Below are 17810 nucleotides of genomic sequence, written 5' to 3' on the forward strand. Positions count from 1 at the left end.
ACAGAGATCTTGTTCTTATTTTTTAAAATTTCTCTCTCAATGCCATCAGAAAAGGATCAAGTAGTTCCCCAGATACGTATCTGGGGAATTTCTCCAGGACAAGGAGAATTTGCCCAAGTAATCTGGTAACAAATTGACCCTAAAAAAGACCACCTCCACACTCCATCCGTTTTAGGCTGCTACATGACTTAAACATGGCTCTTGTCAGAATTTATGAAGTTTTGTTCTCACTTATTTCTTACCACATCTCTCCTGTAATAAACAAGACAAATCATTTTGCTCTTCTCTTCTGATTTTTAGTCCTGGAAAAACCTGGAAGGACCACACAAAGTGGGGCCAGTCTTTTAGTCAATGCAGCTTTCGGGTTGCTTGTCTTTTCCAGACAGATCCACATTTGTTGACAATAAAGTGAATTAGAGAGAGGCAACAAGTCATTTATAAGTCAGAAAATGGGTCATACATGAAAACAGCTTGAAGCTATTAATACCTAAAGCTGCCATTTAAAAGATAATAGAGAAGCTGGTGCTAGCTATACAGCAATGGTTTAGACCTTCTTGAAAAGGTAGTCTTTGGCCTAAGTAATTTTCTTAAATGTTTTTTGGGGAAAAAAGGGGGGGTTGGAGGGGTACAGACAGCATTTAACATTTGCTTAGGTTTTTGTACCACAATCCATCCCTCTTCAGTGCTTCACTGAAATAAGACCAGCAAAATCCTTCACCTTAAATAAAGAATACAGTGAGCTGAGGGTCATATCTGAGAATTCATGTCAGAAGCAAATTAACTCCTTGATTCTGTGCAGTCATCCCTTATCTACCTATGAAATAAACAAATGCTAGGTAGCTGAACATACAATTCCATATAAGGACTGAAGTGCAAATATATTGATGCTCTATTCCTTCTGAGAAATATTCTGGGTATGTATGTTTAACAAGCCTGTAAACAATTTTTGTTCCATTTCAGATACTCTATTTAGTAATACCAATGCTAGTTTCCAAAACCATACTCACTGACAGAGCACCTACTCAACAGTTTGGGTCTTTCCACCCTTACTCATATGTTGCCTTCTTTCTTATTCAAGCCTGCTCTGAAAAGAGTCTTGTCAATTTTTCACATATGATTTTCAAGGGCACTCTATTATTACAGATGGGCCCTTCAGAGACACCAGTAAACGTTTGCTCATAGAAGTCCTGTATGATAAAGCAGCAGTATTTTCATTTCACATGATAAGACATTAGGCAGAGAGAGGGAAAGATCTATGCACACTAATTTAGTTCTGGCATGTTTCAGCTTTGGGAAGGCTGCTGTTATGATCTTACTGATGTAACTTTATTTTCTCTATGCACATGAGAAATACCAAGGCTTTAAGGAACTTAAACAACCAAAAGCCAGTCAGTCCTTCTGAGTGGCAGCTGGTGTTTCAGGAGTGATGGAAGCTTATATCTACAGCATCAGCATCTGTTACTTGGGCCATTAATGATCCAACAACTGGGCCAACCCACTGCTTTCTGGGTAAATCTGGAACAGACAGCAACAAAATTCAAGAGTTGCACATTTCTGTTGGGAGGAAAATTGTTCTACATGGGACCAGTTTCATATTTCCTGTTTCTCCCTGTCAGCCTTTTTATTTCTCCATGTTTTACAACACATACTTTATCTGTTTCAGTCCTGTTTATAGCCCATCCCCAGTTCAAGTCTCGTTCCCTGAGAACCTTTAAATACCACAATTTTTCTCCAGCTCAGACGTCTTCTAGAGGTTCTCCTTCAGCTTACTTCTCTAATTCACTCCAAACTCTTGCAGGAACTTATACATGATCTATTTTCTACTACTAGAGTACTCCCTCTTTTCTTCATCCATGCTCTGTCTGACAGCTCACAATAGCCTGCTACTGCACCTCACCAGAGATTCAAGTTTCTACCTTATCAGATCTATCAGACTTCTTCACTCTCCCCATTCTGTTCTTCATTGAGACCACCTTTATTTTCTCCTCAGCCTGTCTTCCCATACTGCAAGCTCAGTTTTTTTCTGCATTTTGTTATGTGACTTTTGCCAAAGACAGAAGAAGCAGAAAGACACTAAAATCACAAGGGAGACCAATTTTATGAATCACAGTGAAGTGAGATATGGGCTGCACAGATGAACTATAAGGTGGGTGGAAAATGACTGGACTGCTAGTCTCAAAAGATTTTTATCAACTGTTCAAATTTGGCCAGGTCGCAGCAGCATTCATGTGCAGTCAGTACTGAGGTGAATATTTCATTAACAATAGGGATGAAGGGACCAACTACACCCCTAGCAAGTTAATGACAGATACCAAACTGGCAGGCAGGGGGTATTCAGAGTGATGGATATACTGCAGAGCAAAGCTGCCAGTAAGATGGACCTCAAAAGGCTGGAGAAATGGCCCAGCAGGAATCTCCCGGAAAATGCAGAGCAATGCACCTGGGATGGAATAGCCCCCTGCAGAAATACAGGAGGGGCTGGGCTGTACTAATACGAACATCTAAGGAGGCTGAGAGCAGAGCTTGTTCCCCTCTCCTTGGCAGTTGTAAACCTGCTTCTAGTTGAGGCTTTCAAGCTGAAGAGAGCCTTTGACAAATTGGAGCACATCCAGTGGATAGCCACTAAGATTAGGAGGTGGCTGGAACAAAAGGCATATGAGGAGATGCTGAGAGAACAGAATTTGTTCAGTCTTTCAAAGAGAAGGCTAAGGTACGATTTATTGCTGTCTTTCAACAGTACAATGGAAGACTTTGAAGAAGACAGAGCCACACCATGAAAGGACAGCAGGCATCTAACACATCTCTGGACAAAGAATATTCTGATTATACATTAGGAAAACATTTTTCACAGTGAGAGTGATTCGGCACTGTAACAGATTGACTTGGGTGGACGTGGAGCCACCAATCCTGGGTATCTAGAAAACACAACTGGATAAGGGCCCAAGAAGCCTGATCTAACTATGAAGTGAACCTTGCTTTTAGCAAGACGTTGGCCAGATAATCCTCAAAGTTACTCTCCCCTTCAAACTTACATTACTCTGTATCTCTCATCTCTCGGTAAGTTGCCTCTGCACACAGCAATAATTGCAGAGAAACTCCTGTTGAAAAGACATGTAGCTGTGCGATGAAGCAACCTCACATTTTGGATGCTCTTGCAATCAGGTCAATATAGAATCACTGAGAAAGAATGGATGGTACCTGAAATTTCATGTAATTTAGCTATGAAATTCAAACAAATTCCCACTGAGAATAGTGAGATGTTTCAAGAGTTTGTAGCTTAAATTTGAGTAGAATTTCTTGGGGAAATCAAAAAAAAAAGAATCCTGATTTGACAGCATTCCTCCAATAGCAAGTATCAGAGCTTATATCTATAATACAATGGTGTCTAGTATGTCCAGTGAAAAAGTATGGGGTTTCTTTCCATGAGTATGGCAAAATTTTCTTTTCCCTTCCCAATACTCAGAAAGTTGAGCCATTTTTGTCAAAATGTATTAAAAAAATTTTACCTGAGACAATCATCTAACACGGAAAATATAAGCCAAAACCAGACAATGTAAGTAACCAAAAAAAGAGAGGAACCTAAGCAGACTTAATAATAAGCAGTGTTACTAGAACTGTCTGTAAATAAAGTTGAGTTTTACTTCAAGGTGCATAAAATTTTCTCTGCAGAATTGGATTTATTTCCACTTTGTTTGGCTTCTTTTTTGATTACATCAAGAAAAAATAGTAACTTAACTTGTTGACATGCAACCTGCGTCAGCAATGTTTGACTCCTTAAACTGCAATGTATCTGGCAGATATTCTTACAGCTGAACTGGTTCTGATATTGTTGCTATTAAACATTCAGCTATGTTATTTTATATGGGTTTATACCTCACGACTTTTCTCCATGAACATAATTAGTATGCTCTGAGACATTAAATATTCTGCTGAACCACCATTTTCAAGACTTGCATGCTTTATATCTAATCATTACCCCTGTAGATTAAAATTAGGATTGTATTTCTCACAGCATGGCAAGACAAAGCTAACATACTTTTCAACGCATAAATTCTAGATAATCCAAACCACACAAAACTATTGCAAGGTAATAAATCTGCTACAGTGGCTCATATGTTGGCACCATACATATTTTTCCTTGCTTGTGTTTATCAATATGGCTGAAGGAGGGGTATCATTTTACCGCAGAATGGAAGCAAACTGACAAAGCTGTTCTTTGACATATTAGTTCCCCAAAGATATCTAGATTTGTAGTACACTCTCAGCCATAGTATTCTTTGCTACCACTACAGTTTCCTGGATACAAGGAATCTGTGATATGTAATTTGAAACAGGGATCTTACTGTGAAATTCAAGTTGTAACTAGTAACTAAAGCAGGGGACACTTATTAGAATCAATTTCATTTAGACACCAACTGATAAAAGTTATTCAATAATTACTAGATACTGCTTGATCAGGATGGATCGGCAAAAGAAATGTTTTAATACTGTTTGCTAGCTTTATAAGTTGAAAACAGAGATGGCAGGGTATTATTATTTTTGCTAAAGATCAGATTTTATAGTACTTATCTTGAATAGTAAATTAAATGACAATTTTTAGAGTTATCATCTCCTAAACTTCCATCTGTTTACAGGTCAACTTGAAGAGGAAAAAAGATCAAGTTCCTAAACATTGGAATATGTTAATGGGAGCTGGAATGCATGAAGCTCCACCTGGGGTTGGATAAGGAGCCAACTGCGAGCATATATATATCAGGATTAAAGGGAGGGCAGGGACAGGTGACATTACAGTGGGGGTCTGGTACAGGTTGCCTTATCGTGAAGGTCCGGAGGAGGACCACAAGGATGATCAGAAGAATGGAGCACCTCTCCTATGAAGACATGTTGAGAAAGTTGTGTCTGTTCAGCCTGGAGAAGGGGAGGCCCCAGTGAGACCTTATAGCAGCCTTCCAGTACTTAAAGGGGGCTTACGGCAAGGCTGGAGAGGGATTTTTTACGCTCTGTAGTGATGGGACAAGGAGTGTATGGCTTCAAACTGAGAGCAGGTTTAGATTGGATATTAGGTGGAAATTCTTCACTATGAGAGTGGTAAGGCACTGGAACAGGTTGTCCGGAGAAGCTGTGGATGCCTCATCCCTGGAAGTGTTCAGGGCCAGGTTGGATGGAGCTCTGAGTAACCTGATCTAGTGAACGGTGTCCCTGCCCATCCCAGGTGACTTGGAACTAGGAGGTCACTTCCATCCCAAACTATCCAACGATTCTACAATCTTTCAATGATTTTTTAATTAATAGATCTTGTCTCACAAGCCTGAATTACATTTAAAGGAAAAAAAATAGAAGGGAAATAGCAAGAAAGCAGTAGGTGTTACATATTCCAATTTTAACAGGCCTATATGCAAAAAACAGTGGAGGCTATTTGGAAAGTATAATATGAGTTTACCAACCTTGTGATTTAAGATTTGGGGCCTAAATTTTATGCTGCATTTTCTTCTGCAGCTGCTCCTTTCTGCACAGCATCTTCCTAACTATTTTTATTTAGCATGAGCTGAGACTTTTCCTATGTTGCAGTAAATTTTCCTTCCCCTTTCTTCCTAGCTTTGATGTACTTTCTAGTATCCTAGAAAGTTTTTCACAGTCATCTTTTAGCAACACAAATCAGTACTGAAGTAGTCTGCAGTGATCAAAGCAGTGTTTCTGCATGATAGCAAGTAATAAAATAAGAGGGAGAGAAGATTGGAAATAGTAATTAAATTGGACATTTGCAATGCAGATTGCTGAGATACTGGAAAAATCTTCAAAGGATGAATACAGCTTTTCCCTAGAACATCAGTTAAAAGCAGTTTCCTTAACTGGACAGGATGACCAACATGAAAAAACCCCATTGCTTATGAATGAAAAGTGAAATGCATGGACTTAAAATGCAGCCTGGTGCTGCCTAGATGCTCAGTGGTCCGTCATCCTCAAGGGGAAAGAGAGTTCTTCCCTGTAGCATTCAACAGTTACTTTGCACAGATTCTGCTGTCTGGGTTCTGTGAAGGTTGTTTTTGGCAGCTGGTAGCATTGTGAGACAGCAGCACATGGTAACAGAATGTGACATATTCCTCCCATGTTGCCTAATTTGAGATGGACTGCATGCACTCTTGAACAGTTGTAGGAAACGCAGTGAATGTGAGGTGGTTACATGCACGGCTGTTCACTGTTGGTCACCAACTGCTTATTTAAGAAGTCCTCTTAGTTACCTCTGACTTTCAGTCTTTACTGTTATTTTTCACTTTTACTAATGGAGTGAAAGGAGGGGGACAGTGATGGAGGGGAGGTATCTTTTCTTATTTCTTATTTATATATATATGTTGGCTGTTGTGTCCTTGGTTAAGACTGCAATGGTTGGAAGACCTCTGCAATTGCTATGTACATGTATCACATAGGATTTGCATTTAGGACAGTCATATTTAAGCTCTGTGTTTTCTTAGGACCATATTTCCTTTTTCTAGTAAAGAGTTAAAATAAAAAACCCAGATTACTTCTGAATCCAATATTGTTATCAACATCTTATCAAGGAAGAAGATTATCCTGCAGATTTATGATCTTCTTGTCTCTAACAGGTATCACTCATGCATTCATAGTCTTGCACAAGACAATTTTGAGTCAGATGAAATAAGAAGCCTCCCAGCAACTGGAATCTGAGCTTGGCAGAAAAGCAGAAATGCCTTGCCTTGCCAGTGTCACATTGATCAGGGTTCCTAACAAGCTGTGGTAAATTATGACCTTCTACAAGTCACTGGAAAGGCCACTCAGCCTCAGACATGACTTCTCTCTGTACGGCAAATTTTATGAACAATCCCCCTAATGAATGCAATGAAAGCAGCACTTTAAATGAGAATGTTGAAGGACAGTACCATTGCTCTACTCTCAGTTCTGATGCCTGAACAGATAACAGAAAAATCCCTGTAGACAGACCAGGGAGCTCAGTGTTTCATTGTCAACAATATCAAACTACAAAAATTGCCAAAATCTCAATTTGTTAGAAAATGTGGATGCACTTCAGTTGCAGGGCTCTTCTCTGTGTTTGTTTGGAGCTATGCCTTAAATCTGGTCAGCCTATCTTGTTGGTTTAATAAAAAATGCTGGCATTTGATGTTCACTTTGCAATTGCTGAAGGAACTGGTGCCAGCAACTAATGCTTTCCATATCAGAGCAGATATGGCCAGCAGTGTTTGTTGTTTCAATAGCCTCAGAGCAAGAGTGATCAAGGCCAGTGACACAGAGTCAATTCCCCGTCTCCCTCTCAAGGGACATTCTGCAGTGTCTATGTGAAGGGAGATTACAGATGATGACTGGTTTGGTTCTTTACAGGAGAGGTATGGGTGGGATTAATTTCACATAACTTTGGATACCACTGGGCATCCATCTTCATACAGTAGGTATCTGTACCAGAATGTATCCATCTTTTATAATATAGAGCCTAATGCACCTGGTCTATTTTAATCAGGTGCTCTAGAAAGTGAGAAGGTGTGTTCACAGTGCCTCTTTCTCTCTGTGTCTCCACAGATTATGAAGGGAGTCCACGTGAAGGTTTGATGCTGTTGTCAATGCTGTATGCTACTTGAGGTGTTACAGGTGATTACCCTCACTGACACCCACCTCCTACTTCAAAAAGACATAGCTACACAGTAGGTCCTGTGTCATACCTGCTGGACCCATCTGACCTCTCAAATGGTACCAGATGCCTAAGGAATAGAAAAATTAATACAGACCTAGGTGTCTACGTTTAATCAGATGAACCCCATTCACATGGTCTGTCTGAACAACCATGGTTTTAGCCACAAATTTCAAATTCACGTGGAAAAGACTCGGTTTATGGAGCACTTTCTAGGTCTGTGATTTATGCAAAAAATGTAATTGCTAAAGAACTGAAGAAAGTTTTCTTCAATAAAAAGAGAGTGCGAGATCCATCTCCCTGCCTTGGCAGAAAGGAGGATAATGAGGAAGTATAAATGCTCCTTTACTCCTTTCCACCACTATCTGCCCTCATTCGGGGGGCTCCTCAACATTATGGGTTGGTGACTTCATGGTGCAAGCACACTTGGAGCAGGATCCACATCAGCACATTCTCTAAGAAGGGCTGCAGAAACACCAAAGTTGGTTTGTATAGGTCCCTCATAATTGTAATGTGTGAGCATCTCAGAACATTTAATGGGCTTATCTTTACAACATTTCCATAAAATAGGAAACTATGGGTGAGATAACTCCATGTTTTCTTGTCTCTCTCATTACAGTCATCTATTGCTGTAAAATTGTCAGAGACATCAGTACAAGCCCTGAAAACAGGAACACTCCGAGTGTTCAAGAAAGTGCCTGAACACTTCAACTGTTAAAGAGAGGACATCAGAGCAGACTGATGCTTCAGAGAAAAATAAGCAAAAACCAAACCAAATCAAACCACTAAATTACATCATACTCCATGTTATGGAATACTTCATGCTACATTTAAAAAAATATCTTTGAACTTTGCATTCATTTTAACACTTTTAATTTTAAAATTTGGAAAAATACTTCTTTGTTTAGAACTCAACATGAACAGCTAGAAAGATTCATAATCAAACAAGGTTTAAAAAGTATATATTAGGTTAAGTAACTATTTTTGGACTGATGGATTTATAAATCACAACAGAAGAGGGATCAATCTACATTTGTAATCTTTCTCAATTTTAGCAAGCATTAAAATTAAAACTGAGATCATATTGACTATAACAGCACTGTTAAAATTATTCAGAGTCAATTTCAGTATGATAATTGTGACTAATGCTAAATAAATATTATATTAATCTAAACATAGATCCTGAGTAACTAGAAGATACTCACAAACTAGCCACTAAAAGTGAGGGAGCAATTCTCCTGTTATTTCTGTTTGTACACTGATTTACCAGCCTCTGTCACTCACTACAGATGGATAGATAACTTCCTCATCAGGGAGCTGGTAGGTGCAGTCCATTTTTACAAGGTTTTTTTGGCCGAATTTGGAAGCAGCACCAAACACAGGCTACAAAGAGCCTTAAATATATGCACAATTTTACTTCAGATCTGAGAAGTGTAAAATCTGCGATGACACAGGATTGTCATACACTGGCAGAGCAATAAGGACTCATCTTTGCTGTTGCTTTTAGGAATTTACTGAGGTAAATTAGCTACTGAAAGGCTAATTTGGTTTTTCCCTGAGTGGATAAAAACTTGCCGAAAAGAACAAGGAAATAACCACAAATTACTAGAACTCAAATTTACTAGTTAAGAAAAAAAGAAATATTTCCACTAATTTACTGTAGTAGTCATGAGTACAAGATTTCCTGTAATAATAATCAACCACTAGTCAGCATTTAATAATATAAAAAGCACTACTAAAAATTATCGGTAAAATATTAGTGAGATTTGACATTGTCAGATAAGGAAAAGGTATTTCAGTTTGGCTACCTATTAAAAAACAGTCACAAGATCAGACATAAAAGGGATCTAGATAAAAACAGCACAATTTAATTAAGCTCCTCTTTTTTTTCTCTTCTCAAATTCTGATGCCTCGTTATTTGAGACTACAGAAAGGAGATTTATATATTTCTTGCGTTCTTTACAAAATCATTCTTTTTATGCATCATTATGTTCTTCAGCTAGATGTAGAAGCCTGTTATTATCTTGCAAAAGAGACAAAGCTTTTTGGAAAAGTAAATGGTATTTGAAAGAGATAAAATAGAACTTCAGAATTAATAGACACGTCACTATACACATATTAATACACATCTGTCTATAGGTAGTATGATTTTGAACACTTATTAACAAAATCAAATGACATTAAAAGTTTTCCTTATCACATACAGTAATTTTTTAGTTTTGTGACTAAAGATTTTTAACATTTTTGCCAAGTATTAAACAGAATATAATTTCAGCTCCAACCTACAATGTTTATTTATTGTCCTAGCTACTTGTATCACTGGATGCAGCACTTGCATGTCAAATTCAGAGTATAACAGGGTGATGTAATGCAAATATTTCTGCCCTAAAAGCCAAACAGCACAATTCAGTAACACAGAAAGGTAAATGAGAGTGGCAGAGGAGTCTTTCAGGGTCTCAGGTTACATGACTTATAAAAGCAGGCAGTCATATCATAAACTGATCATGATCCACTTAAAATTTTGCTACGGCTTTTGGTTTTAGAATTTTTGCATTTACCACTCCTACTGGTAGGTTGTTCCAGAAATTTACCATTTTGGTAGTCTATCTTCCCACCTCTAGCATCAATGTATTCATTGCCAGATTACACTGCCCTGTGCTCCCTTTTCTCCTATAACCCAACTGAAACAATGAGATTAGTCAAATAAATAAAGTAAATTAGAAGTTTTTTAAAGAACTTGTTCTTAAATCCCATGGCTACATATTTAAATATTTCCCAGGCACTGAACACCTATTCAAATTATTTTTGACAGACTGTTGGTGATTGGACTTGTGCCAAAACACAAGAATAAAGACCCAATATTTGATGTTGTAAGGGTAATAACTTTGTAAATACAATCTCACAAAAATGAAAAGAAAAAGAAGTCAAGTTTTTATCAATTTAATTCCAACATAACTGTGCCTGTTCACAAAAGATAATCACAGCAAGTGTTTTGAAACAAATTTCTTATTACCACATAAGATGTGCTTTACAGAATTATGGCTGGAAGGGGCCATTAAATCATTACCATAACACTATGCAGACAAACCTCCTGGCATATCCAAGATCATAAATTCACCTAATTACTGCTGCATTAAGCCTCAGCAATTGTATATTGCTAACACACATTTCCAAGGGTGAAACCCAACCTTGTTCAGAAATGTCCAGAAATGGGGAATACAGCACTGGTCTTACATGTTTGCTCCAGGAGTTAAACTAAAAAAGTACTTTAATTTTATTTTGAAGGGTCTCACCTCAGATCATTGCTTAAAAATTGAAAGGACACTACTTCCATACTTCAACTTCTATTTCAAGGTGGTTCTCTGGTTTGAATCCTCCTGCAGTAAAATATCTGACTATAGAACATTTTCTGCTTGTGTATTTCAACTTCACAAACTCACTACTCCACTGTTTACATATCTAATGTCACTTATACACTTTTCACCACAGGTTTGCACTGGACAGTCATGTAAAAAAAGCCTTTTAATCTAGTGCAAAGTGAAGTTTCACTCTCAAGTCACTGGTAACCACTCAAGATCTTTATGTTCTGACATGTATTAATTCTTCCAGGATTTGGTTGCACTAAAGTGAATTTTGTTTGAACCAATTCAGCTAACAGGTCACTGTATTAGATAGTTTGATATACCCATTATCTATCATTTCACCAGTCATTATTCCATCTGCTCCCCAAAACTGATTAATCATTAGCAAAAAGTGTAATCATCATGTGTTTTTTTGGGACCAGATTCTACTGCTGGATTCTTACTCAGGTTGAGTTAGACTGTCTTTAAGAATGTATGTTGCTTTGTACAGTAACATGTTATATTGTGCAAATAAGTCTGGTAGAGTCTGGACCTCAATACGGACAAAATGACTTGCTTTTATATTTTCTGAGTTGTTCCATTTCCAGCAAACTCACTTGTCAACAGAGACCAACAGAGTTCAGGAAAAAAAATTACGTCTCAGTGTTCACTCTGATTCACTGAAGCCCAGTATAATAAGCTGATGCAAAACTATTCTATAAACACTGCACAAAACATTAACAGCGTGGGTATTGGTGTGTATGACTTTTGTAGGTTTTTTTGAAGTTATAGTTCTATGAGTTTCTACCACTTACTTCAAAATAGATGTAATTGTTTTCACAACAGACAATAAATATTTAAACCAAGTAAATTTATTTCTGCTCTCCTTCAAAGATACTTCTATCTTTCGATTCCAGACAAAAGACAACACACCAAAAAAAAATTAAACAAAAAAAAACCCCACACCTGCTATTGAGGGACAAAAATCCTTTGAAAAGCAGCGTGCCAGATTTGCAGCTAAAATACTAAAATATATCACCCTCCAATGAAAAATGCATGTTAATATGTACACAGGTCTTTGGATAGCTCAGGAAGGTGGCTACTGATTGGAATACTGTCACTGAGTTAACTCTAACAGTTTGATTATGAAGGATGCTGTGCTTCTGAATGACTTCCTATATAAGCCACTTCTCACACCTTAAAGGAAGCCAGAGGAGAAAAATACTCCTACTACCAGTTAAGAGCTGAACAAACAACCACTCACATCCAGAAATGTGTGATGGTGGAAGTCTTTTTAGTATATTTCAGGCAATATTCTAATATATTACAACAGTGAGATTGTTTGCAGTTCTTTAATCAATTATGATTGCATGTTTTCCCAGGCAACATTTATACCCATTATCTGATTTGTTACTCATTTAGGTTACAGCTTTCAAAATTTACAGCTTACAGTCGCAGTGTGCTTTGAATGACAGTTTTGTTTTATTCTATGCTATTTCCTATGGTCTAGATATCATTGATGATTCAATTAAATCACATGGTCCTTTACACAAAAAAGAGCATAACAGATTTCCAGATTCTAATTTTCCTAGTTCATCTGCTTAAATAAGAAAGACAAATTATCCATAGCATTTACCTGTAGAAGGCTGGAGGAGCAGCTTCCCTCATTCCAAAGCTGCCCTGATCGTTTTCAAGGTAATAGGGTACCTGTTGGCTGTGATGATGGATGAAGGGTGAGAGCTGGGGTGCCGTTTGCAAGAACACCACTGGGCTTGGTGGGACACTGTTCAGTGAGTGAAATCCTGCCAGACTGCTGGACCCAAAAGATTCAGAAGTAGGGGCGTAACTGAGCGTAGTAGAGCTGTACACTGGAGCTGTAGTACCAAAATCATAGGTAGCTCCTTCTGGGTAGTTAAAAACTCCTGTCTTGTTGGTCTCCACGTACATGTCGCTGAGCGATCTTTCCAGGGGAATCTTCAGCTGAGGTCTGCTCAGTGTCTCCAGTTCAGTTCCTTGAATCTGGTGCAGCAGGGTAACTCCAGAGGTTTTGGTGTGAAGGGTCATGGTCAGTGCTAATGGCAGTGAGCAAGGAACATATCTGCTTTTACTGTCAACAGTGAGATCGGCAGCTGGCAGTCCACCTAAAAAAAATACCAGAACCTATTCTGAGGCTCAGCAGAAATCATAATAAAGCAGCACTACACAGGTATTCCTCTAATCTCAGCAAGGAGGAGGATACAAACAGAGAGCGAGCACTGAAAATGCACATTCTCTCTCTCTCTTCCTCCCTCCCTCTCCCTCTCTCTAACTTTTAGGAACTCCTCATCTGCACTAATATGCATTACAAGGTATTGGCTGCAAGCCAGGAACTCTTGCCTTGTGCCGACATTGGTTTAAACATCACTTCAGAAACAATTAGTTTTGGAGTTATACCAAATAATTGTCCCTCTAAATGTTACTTAATTCTTACTAATCATTTAATTTTTCACTTCAGGGTACAGCGCTTTGCAGCAGCTAGCGGCAAAGAACACTTAAATCTAACCAGGAAGAATAGTCCAGTGTCAGGCAGATTACTGCCTTTTTTCCTTAGCAGGCTCCAATCTATCTGTGCTTATCTCTCCTCCTGTTTGATTCATTTTCATGTTTGTTAGAAATATGTAATGTGTACATTGCCACGACCCTGGGTAGGACTATGCTGTAACCGAGATAGGGCAAAGCAGAATGTGTGTGTGCAAGTGCGCGCGTCTGTGTGTCTGTGTGTGTGTGCGTAACAAGCCTCAGTCAATAAAGCTAGCTAACAAAATTGAAGGGTGGATGATATTTATGCACAAGAAAATATTCATAATATAATTTCATCAGCAAGAGCAACTCGCAGTTACTAGAGTATAACAGTAACATTATAAAGAGAGGAAAACCTTTAGACTAGCCTAGAAAACTATGTCTGCTTCTTTTTAGGCTGTAAAATGATGAAACAAACATCACTCAGATTTTGCCACAGTTAGGAAATAATTATTTGATTTCATGACACATGAATTGAATACAGGAAATTCTTTTTCCTAGTCCTGTGAACAAAACATCAGCAAACTTGAATTTTGAAATCAGACTAGACAATCAAGTAACCTAAAATAATCAAAATAACCAGCTTCAAAATAAACTGAACTGCTTCTCAAAGTTATATTTAGAAAGAAAAAAAAAAGGAAGAGCAAGAACATAATGAAAAGGTGTGGCATGCATGCTTCATCTTGCAATCTCATTCCATACAATTTTAGCTTCGCACAAACCAGTTCTCCTGAACGAGCTAAATGAAAACCTCCAGAAACTGTTTCAAGCTCTCTAGCTTTATTGCTGTGGTCTGTGGTTCAGTCAATTAAACAGGTTAATGCCAACCCTAAATGCATTAATATATGGCCTCCAGTTAGTATGCTTTGAATACCAGCAAAGTCCATGCTATACTTAAACAACTCCACAGTTATTTGGCTCAACCTTCAAAAAAACCAAAAAACTGAAAAAATGAATATGCAGCTCGCTAAAAGCTTAAAGAAAAGTTTACTAAAACTGGTTTTATTTTGGTAATAATACTATGTTTTCAGAACTTTTACTAAAATAGCCAAAGTTATTTATATTTGCAAGATTATTCTGAAGCAATATACATTTTTACCTTTGCAGGCACACAGCTAAGACAGCAGCACACACATAACTATGTACTTGATCTGTTTCCTCATCCCACCAGCCACCCTCCCTACCCTGTTCAAATTTCAGATCGTAGACTTTGATCAAAGAGATAAGCTTGTTTAAATAACACTGGACTAAACATGTTCCCAGTTAAAAAAATAATAATCAGACAATCATACCCAGCAGTTCAGAAAGTCTTCGAAGGGTTATTCTGAAAGTATGCCAGACGGTGTGAGAGAAAAAAAAAGAGAATGTGTGCATGTTCTCTTAGAGTGGGCGACCGTGCATCTGCAGAGACTCACAAAGCAGCAAGTAAGCAAAGCTCTCAGCCACCAGGCTGCAGGGCTACACAGGCTGAAATGAATGGCAGTTACAAGTTTAAGTCAGCCACTCTTACACATTTCATTTCATGCTTCGTAATACATAGAAGAAACATTTTCTCTTATTAAGCTGCATAAGCTGAGAATTAATGTGACTCTGCCTGCCATAAGAAGCATACACTTCTATAGTGTGCTACAAAATAGACGCTAAATTTTTATCTAGCATTATCTAACATGCATGATATGTTAGAATTACTACACTGACATGCAATAAAATGCTCCAGCATAACAGCAATGCAGAAGACGGAAGACAGAAGTGTGCAAACAGAGAGCTGACTTCTGAGTGTGTCCTGTGCAACCTTAGTGCTCTTTGCATGCAATTTTTAAAAACCTCATTACTTATTTTTGGGGCACGGTATGTTTTCAGGGAAACAAATATTTAAAGTTTCCATCACATGCAAACAGCATTAAACGCACTATAGGGTTAACTTGAACCACCATCACTTCTGCTCCCTACCACTTAAACTAGGGATCCTATGAGCAGCTTTTCACAAGCCACAGTCCTCTCACTAAAAGGGCTCATCAATAGATAGCTGCAGTACCTGTGCAGCACACAGCCTGGTACACATTTCAAAACAAAAAAATGTGAATACCACCAACAAGATCTTGGGGACTGGCTGAGAACCTCTGTGATACCATCCTGTAATGTCTGGCTTACTTTTCCTGTAGAAGAAAAATGAGAGAGCAAGAATGGGCAAGCTGAGGTTGGGGGTTAATCAAGCCAAATCCCATGAAGAAGTTGAATTTTTTATTTTTGCATACTGAAAGATATGCAGGTTTTTATTCTGCTTACTATATATGGGATTTTTAGATATAAAAAGCCTATGAAATGCAACAAATTATTAGAGGGGTTTTTTTCTTGTCGTATGTGATATAAACCATGCTGCTTGCTCCAAATTAACACACACTGCTACTTCTCCCTGTTTCAGAGATGGCATTAGATGCATCTGTCTGTGGACTCACCCTCCAGAAAAATGAGATCTAGGTTTCTAAAACTTGGTATTAGTGCTTAAAGGTCAGGACTTACTTCACCATCCAATTTGATCACTCTGATCTATTACATATCAGATTTTACATGTTCTAGAATATGACAATATTGCAATATGGAAATGAGTACAGCATATAGCAATAACAGTTGGTGCTTTTTAGCACAAAGTTTATGCAAAGATTTGGTTTTGCTAAATCCCACTTCATGTATGCCTTTAAAACTGTGCAGATCTCATACAGAAGGGCTTGCCTCATTCACTGTTTTGGTTTTTTTAAATCCCATGTAGTAACAAGAGAGAGTAAATAAAAACATGAATTGGCTGCAGCATCTTCATTTCTAGTCCTAGACAAATGTGTTCAAAAATACTTAGTCAATGGCAAATCTACCTTCTTGGATCTGGTAATTTCTCCACCAATGTGCACTCAGCTGCAGACAAGCTGCCCTATGTATTTCTCTTACCTTAATGAAGGTCTAATATTGTTTTGGAGTTACTGATCACATACTATAGGACAAAGTCGTCTATCATAGACACATAAAAGTAGAGAGAGCACAACTGGTTCTAAAAATTCTGAAGATTTGCTAAATTTATATCAGGCATAGATTGGGGTGTTTACTATATTTCTGAAGTTTGAGAGTATGCAAATAAAATCTGACTTCGATCCATCCAAATTTATGCACACACAAGAAGGAAAGAGAACAGTATTTAAGGAAAACTGAAGAAATAGGAGGGAGCAGTCCACTGTGACTGAGGAGCACTACAGACATGTTAGCAAGGAAGGTCAAAGCAGAAATTGCATCTTCATACACAGATATTTTTACTGAGAATTAGTTGAGGTGAAAACAGTGAGGATTCAGACACTACTCTTCTTACGGAAATGAGAAATTTATAGATTAGATAAATGAAAGTGGCTGATTAAATCTTTTGTTCCCTTTTTTAAAATGGCAACCTTTCTGTTTTCCTTTTCTAGGCCGGTCAGAGTTCCAGTGACCAACTCAGATTTTCCAGAGTATGGAATTTACTCTAAATTACACTGATAAAATGCCTAATGTAGTAACATTAAAACTAAATCACATTTCTACTGCTCTGTGGTTAAATTAGCATCATTTATAGCTGAAAAATATTTAGATAAGTTTCTAAAGGCAAATTTTGGTTATTATGATTCATTGATGAACAGTTTGCTTCTAATTTACTTTTTTTTTAATTTGTTGACAGACAACTAGAGTGATCAGATTAAGCAGGCAGACTTAATCTGCTAAACTGCACAGTGCATTGTGGCGCGACTGGACCATCAGTCCAACACTTCCAAACCGGAGCATAATTTAAAAAAACCCAAAAGTAGCCGACTTCCACTGGCAGCAAATATTGTGGCATCAGAAAAGTGGTCTGGGAAACAGAAAAAAGGAAAGAATAGATAATAAAAAAAAATCAAAAAGTATTACTTTAAGTTATCTAAATAACTGGAAGGAAGATGGGGAATTTCCAGTGCCATGAGCATCAGCAATTTGCTATTGACTACAAGTCCTGAAAGCCAGTCAGGGCTGTAACAATAGGAATAGATATATTAAAAAAAAAAAAAAAAAAAAAGATAGAAAGGGCCTGAACATATTTTGTGTTTTGACAAGATAAAACAGCAGTTTGAGGGAAGATTAAAACAAAAATACTATACAAAGACTATTAAAATTATAGGCAAATTAAAAGAGAGCAAAACTCTATCCTGTAACAGGCATTTTTCAGCACTAGCTTTAGTAAGTACAGCAACAAAAAATGGCAA

General features: G+C 37.8%; 1 protein-coding gene across 1 annotated transcript in view; it reads right to left on the reverse strand.

Annotated features, from left to right (window-relative positions):
- ESR1 (estrogen receptor 1) overlaps positions 1 to 17810 on the reverse strand; it is a 153992-nt gene that overhangs the window by 92913 nt on the left and 43269 nt on the right. Inside the window, 1 exon segment of the mRNA XM_051801657.1 lies at positions 12635 to 13139. Coding sequence (XP_051657617.1) covers positions 12635 to 13139 — 505 coding nt within the window.

The sequence above is a fragment of the Manacus candei genome, unplaced genomic scaffold (genome assembly GCF_025592945.1).
Source record: "Manacus candei isolate 608988 ecotype Guabito, Panama unplaced genomic scaffold, ASM2559294v1 h1tg000052l, whole genome shotgun sequence".
NCBI lineage: Eukaryota > Metazoa > Chordata > Aves > Passeriformes > Pipridae > Manacus > Manacus candei.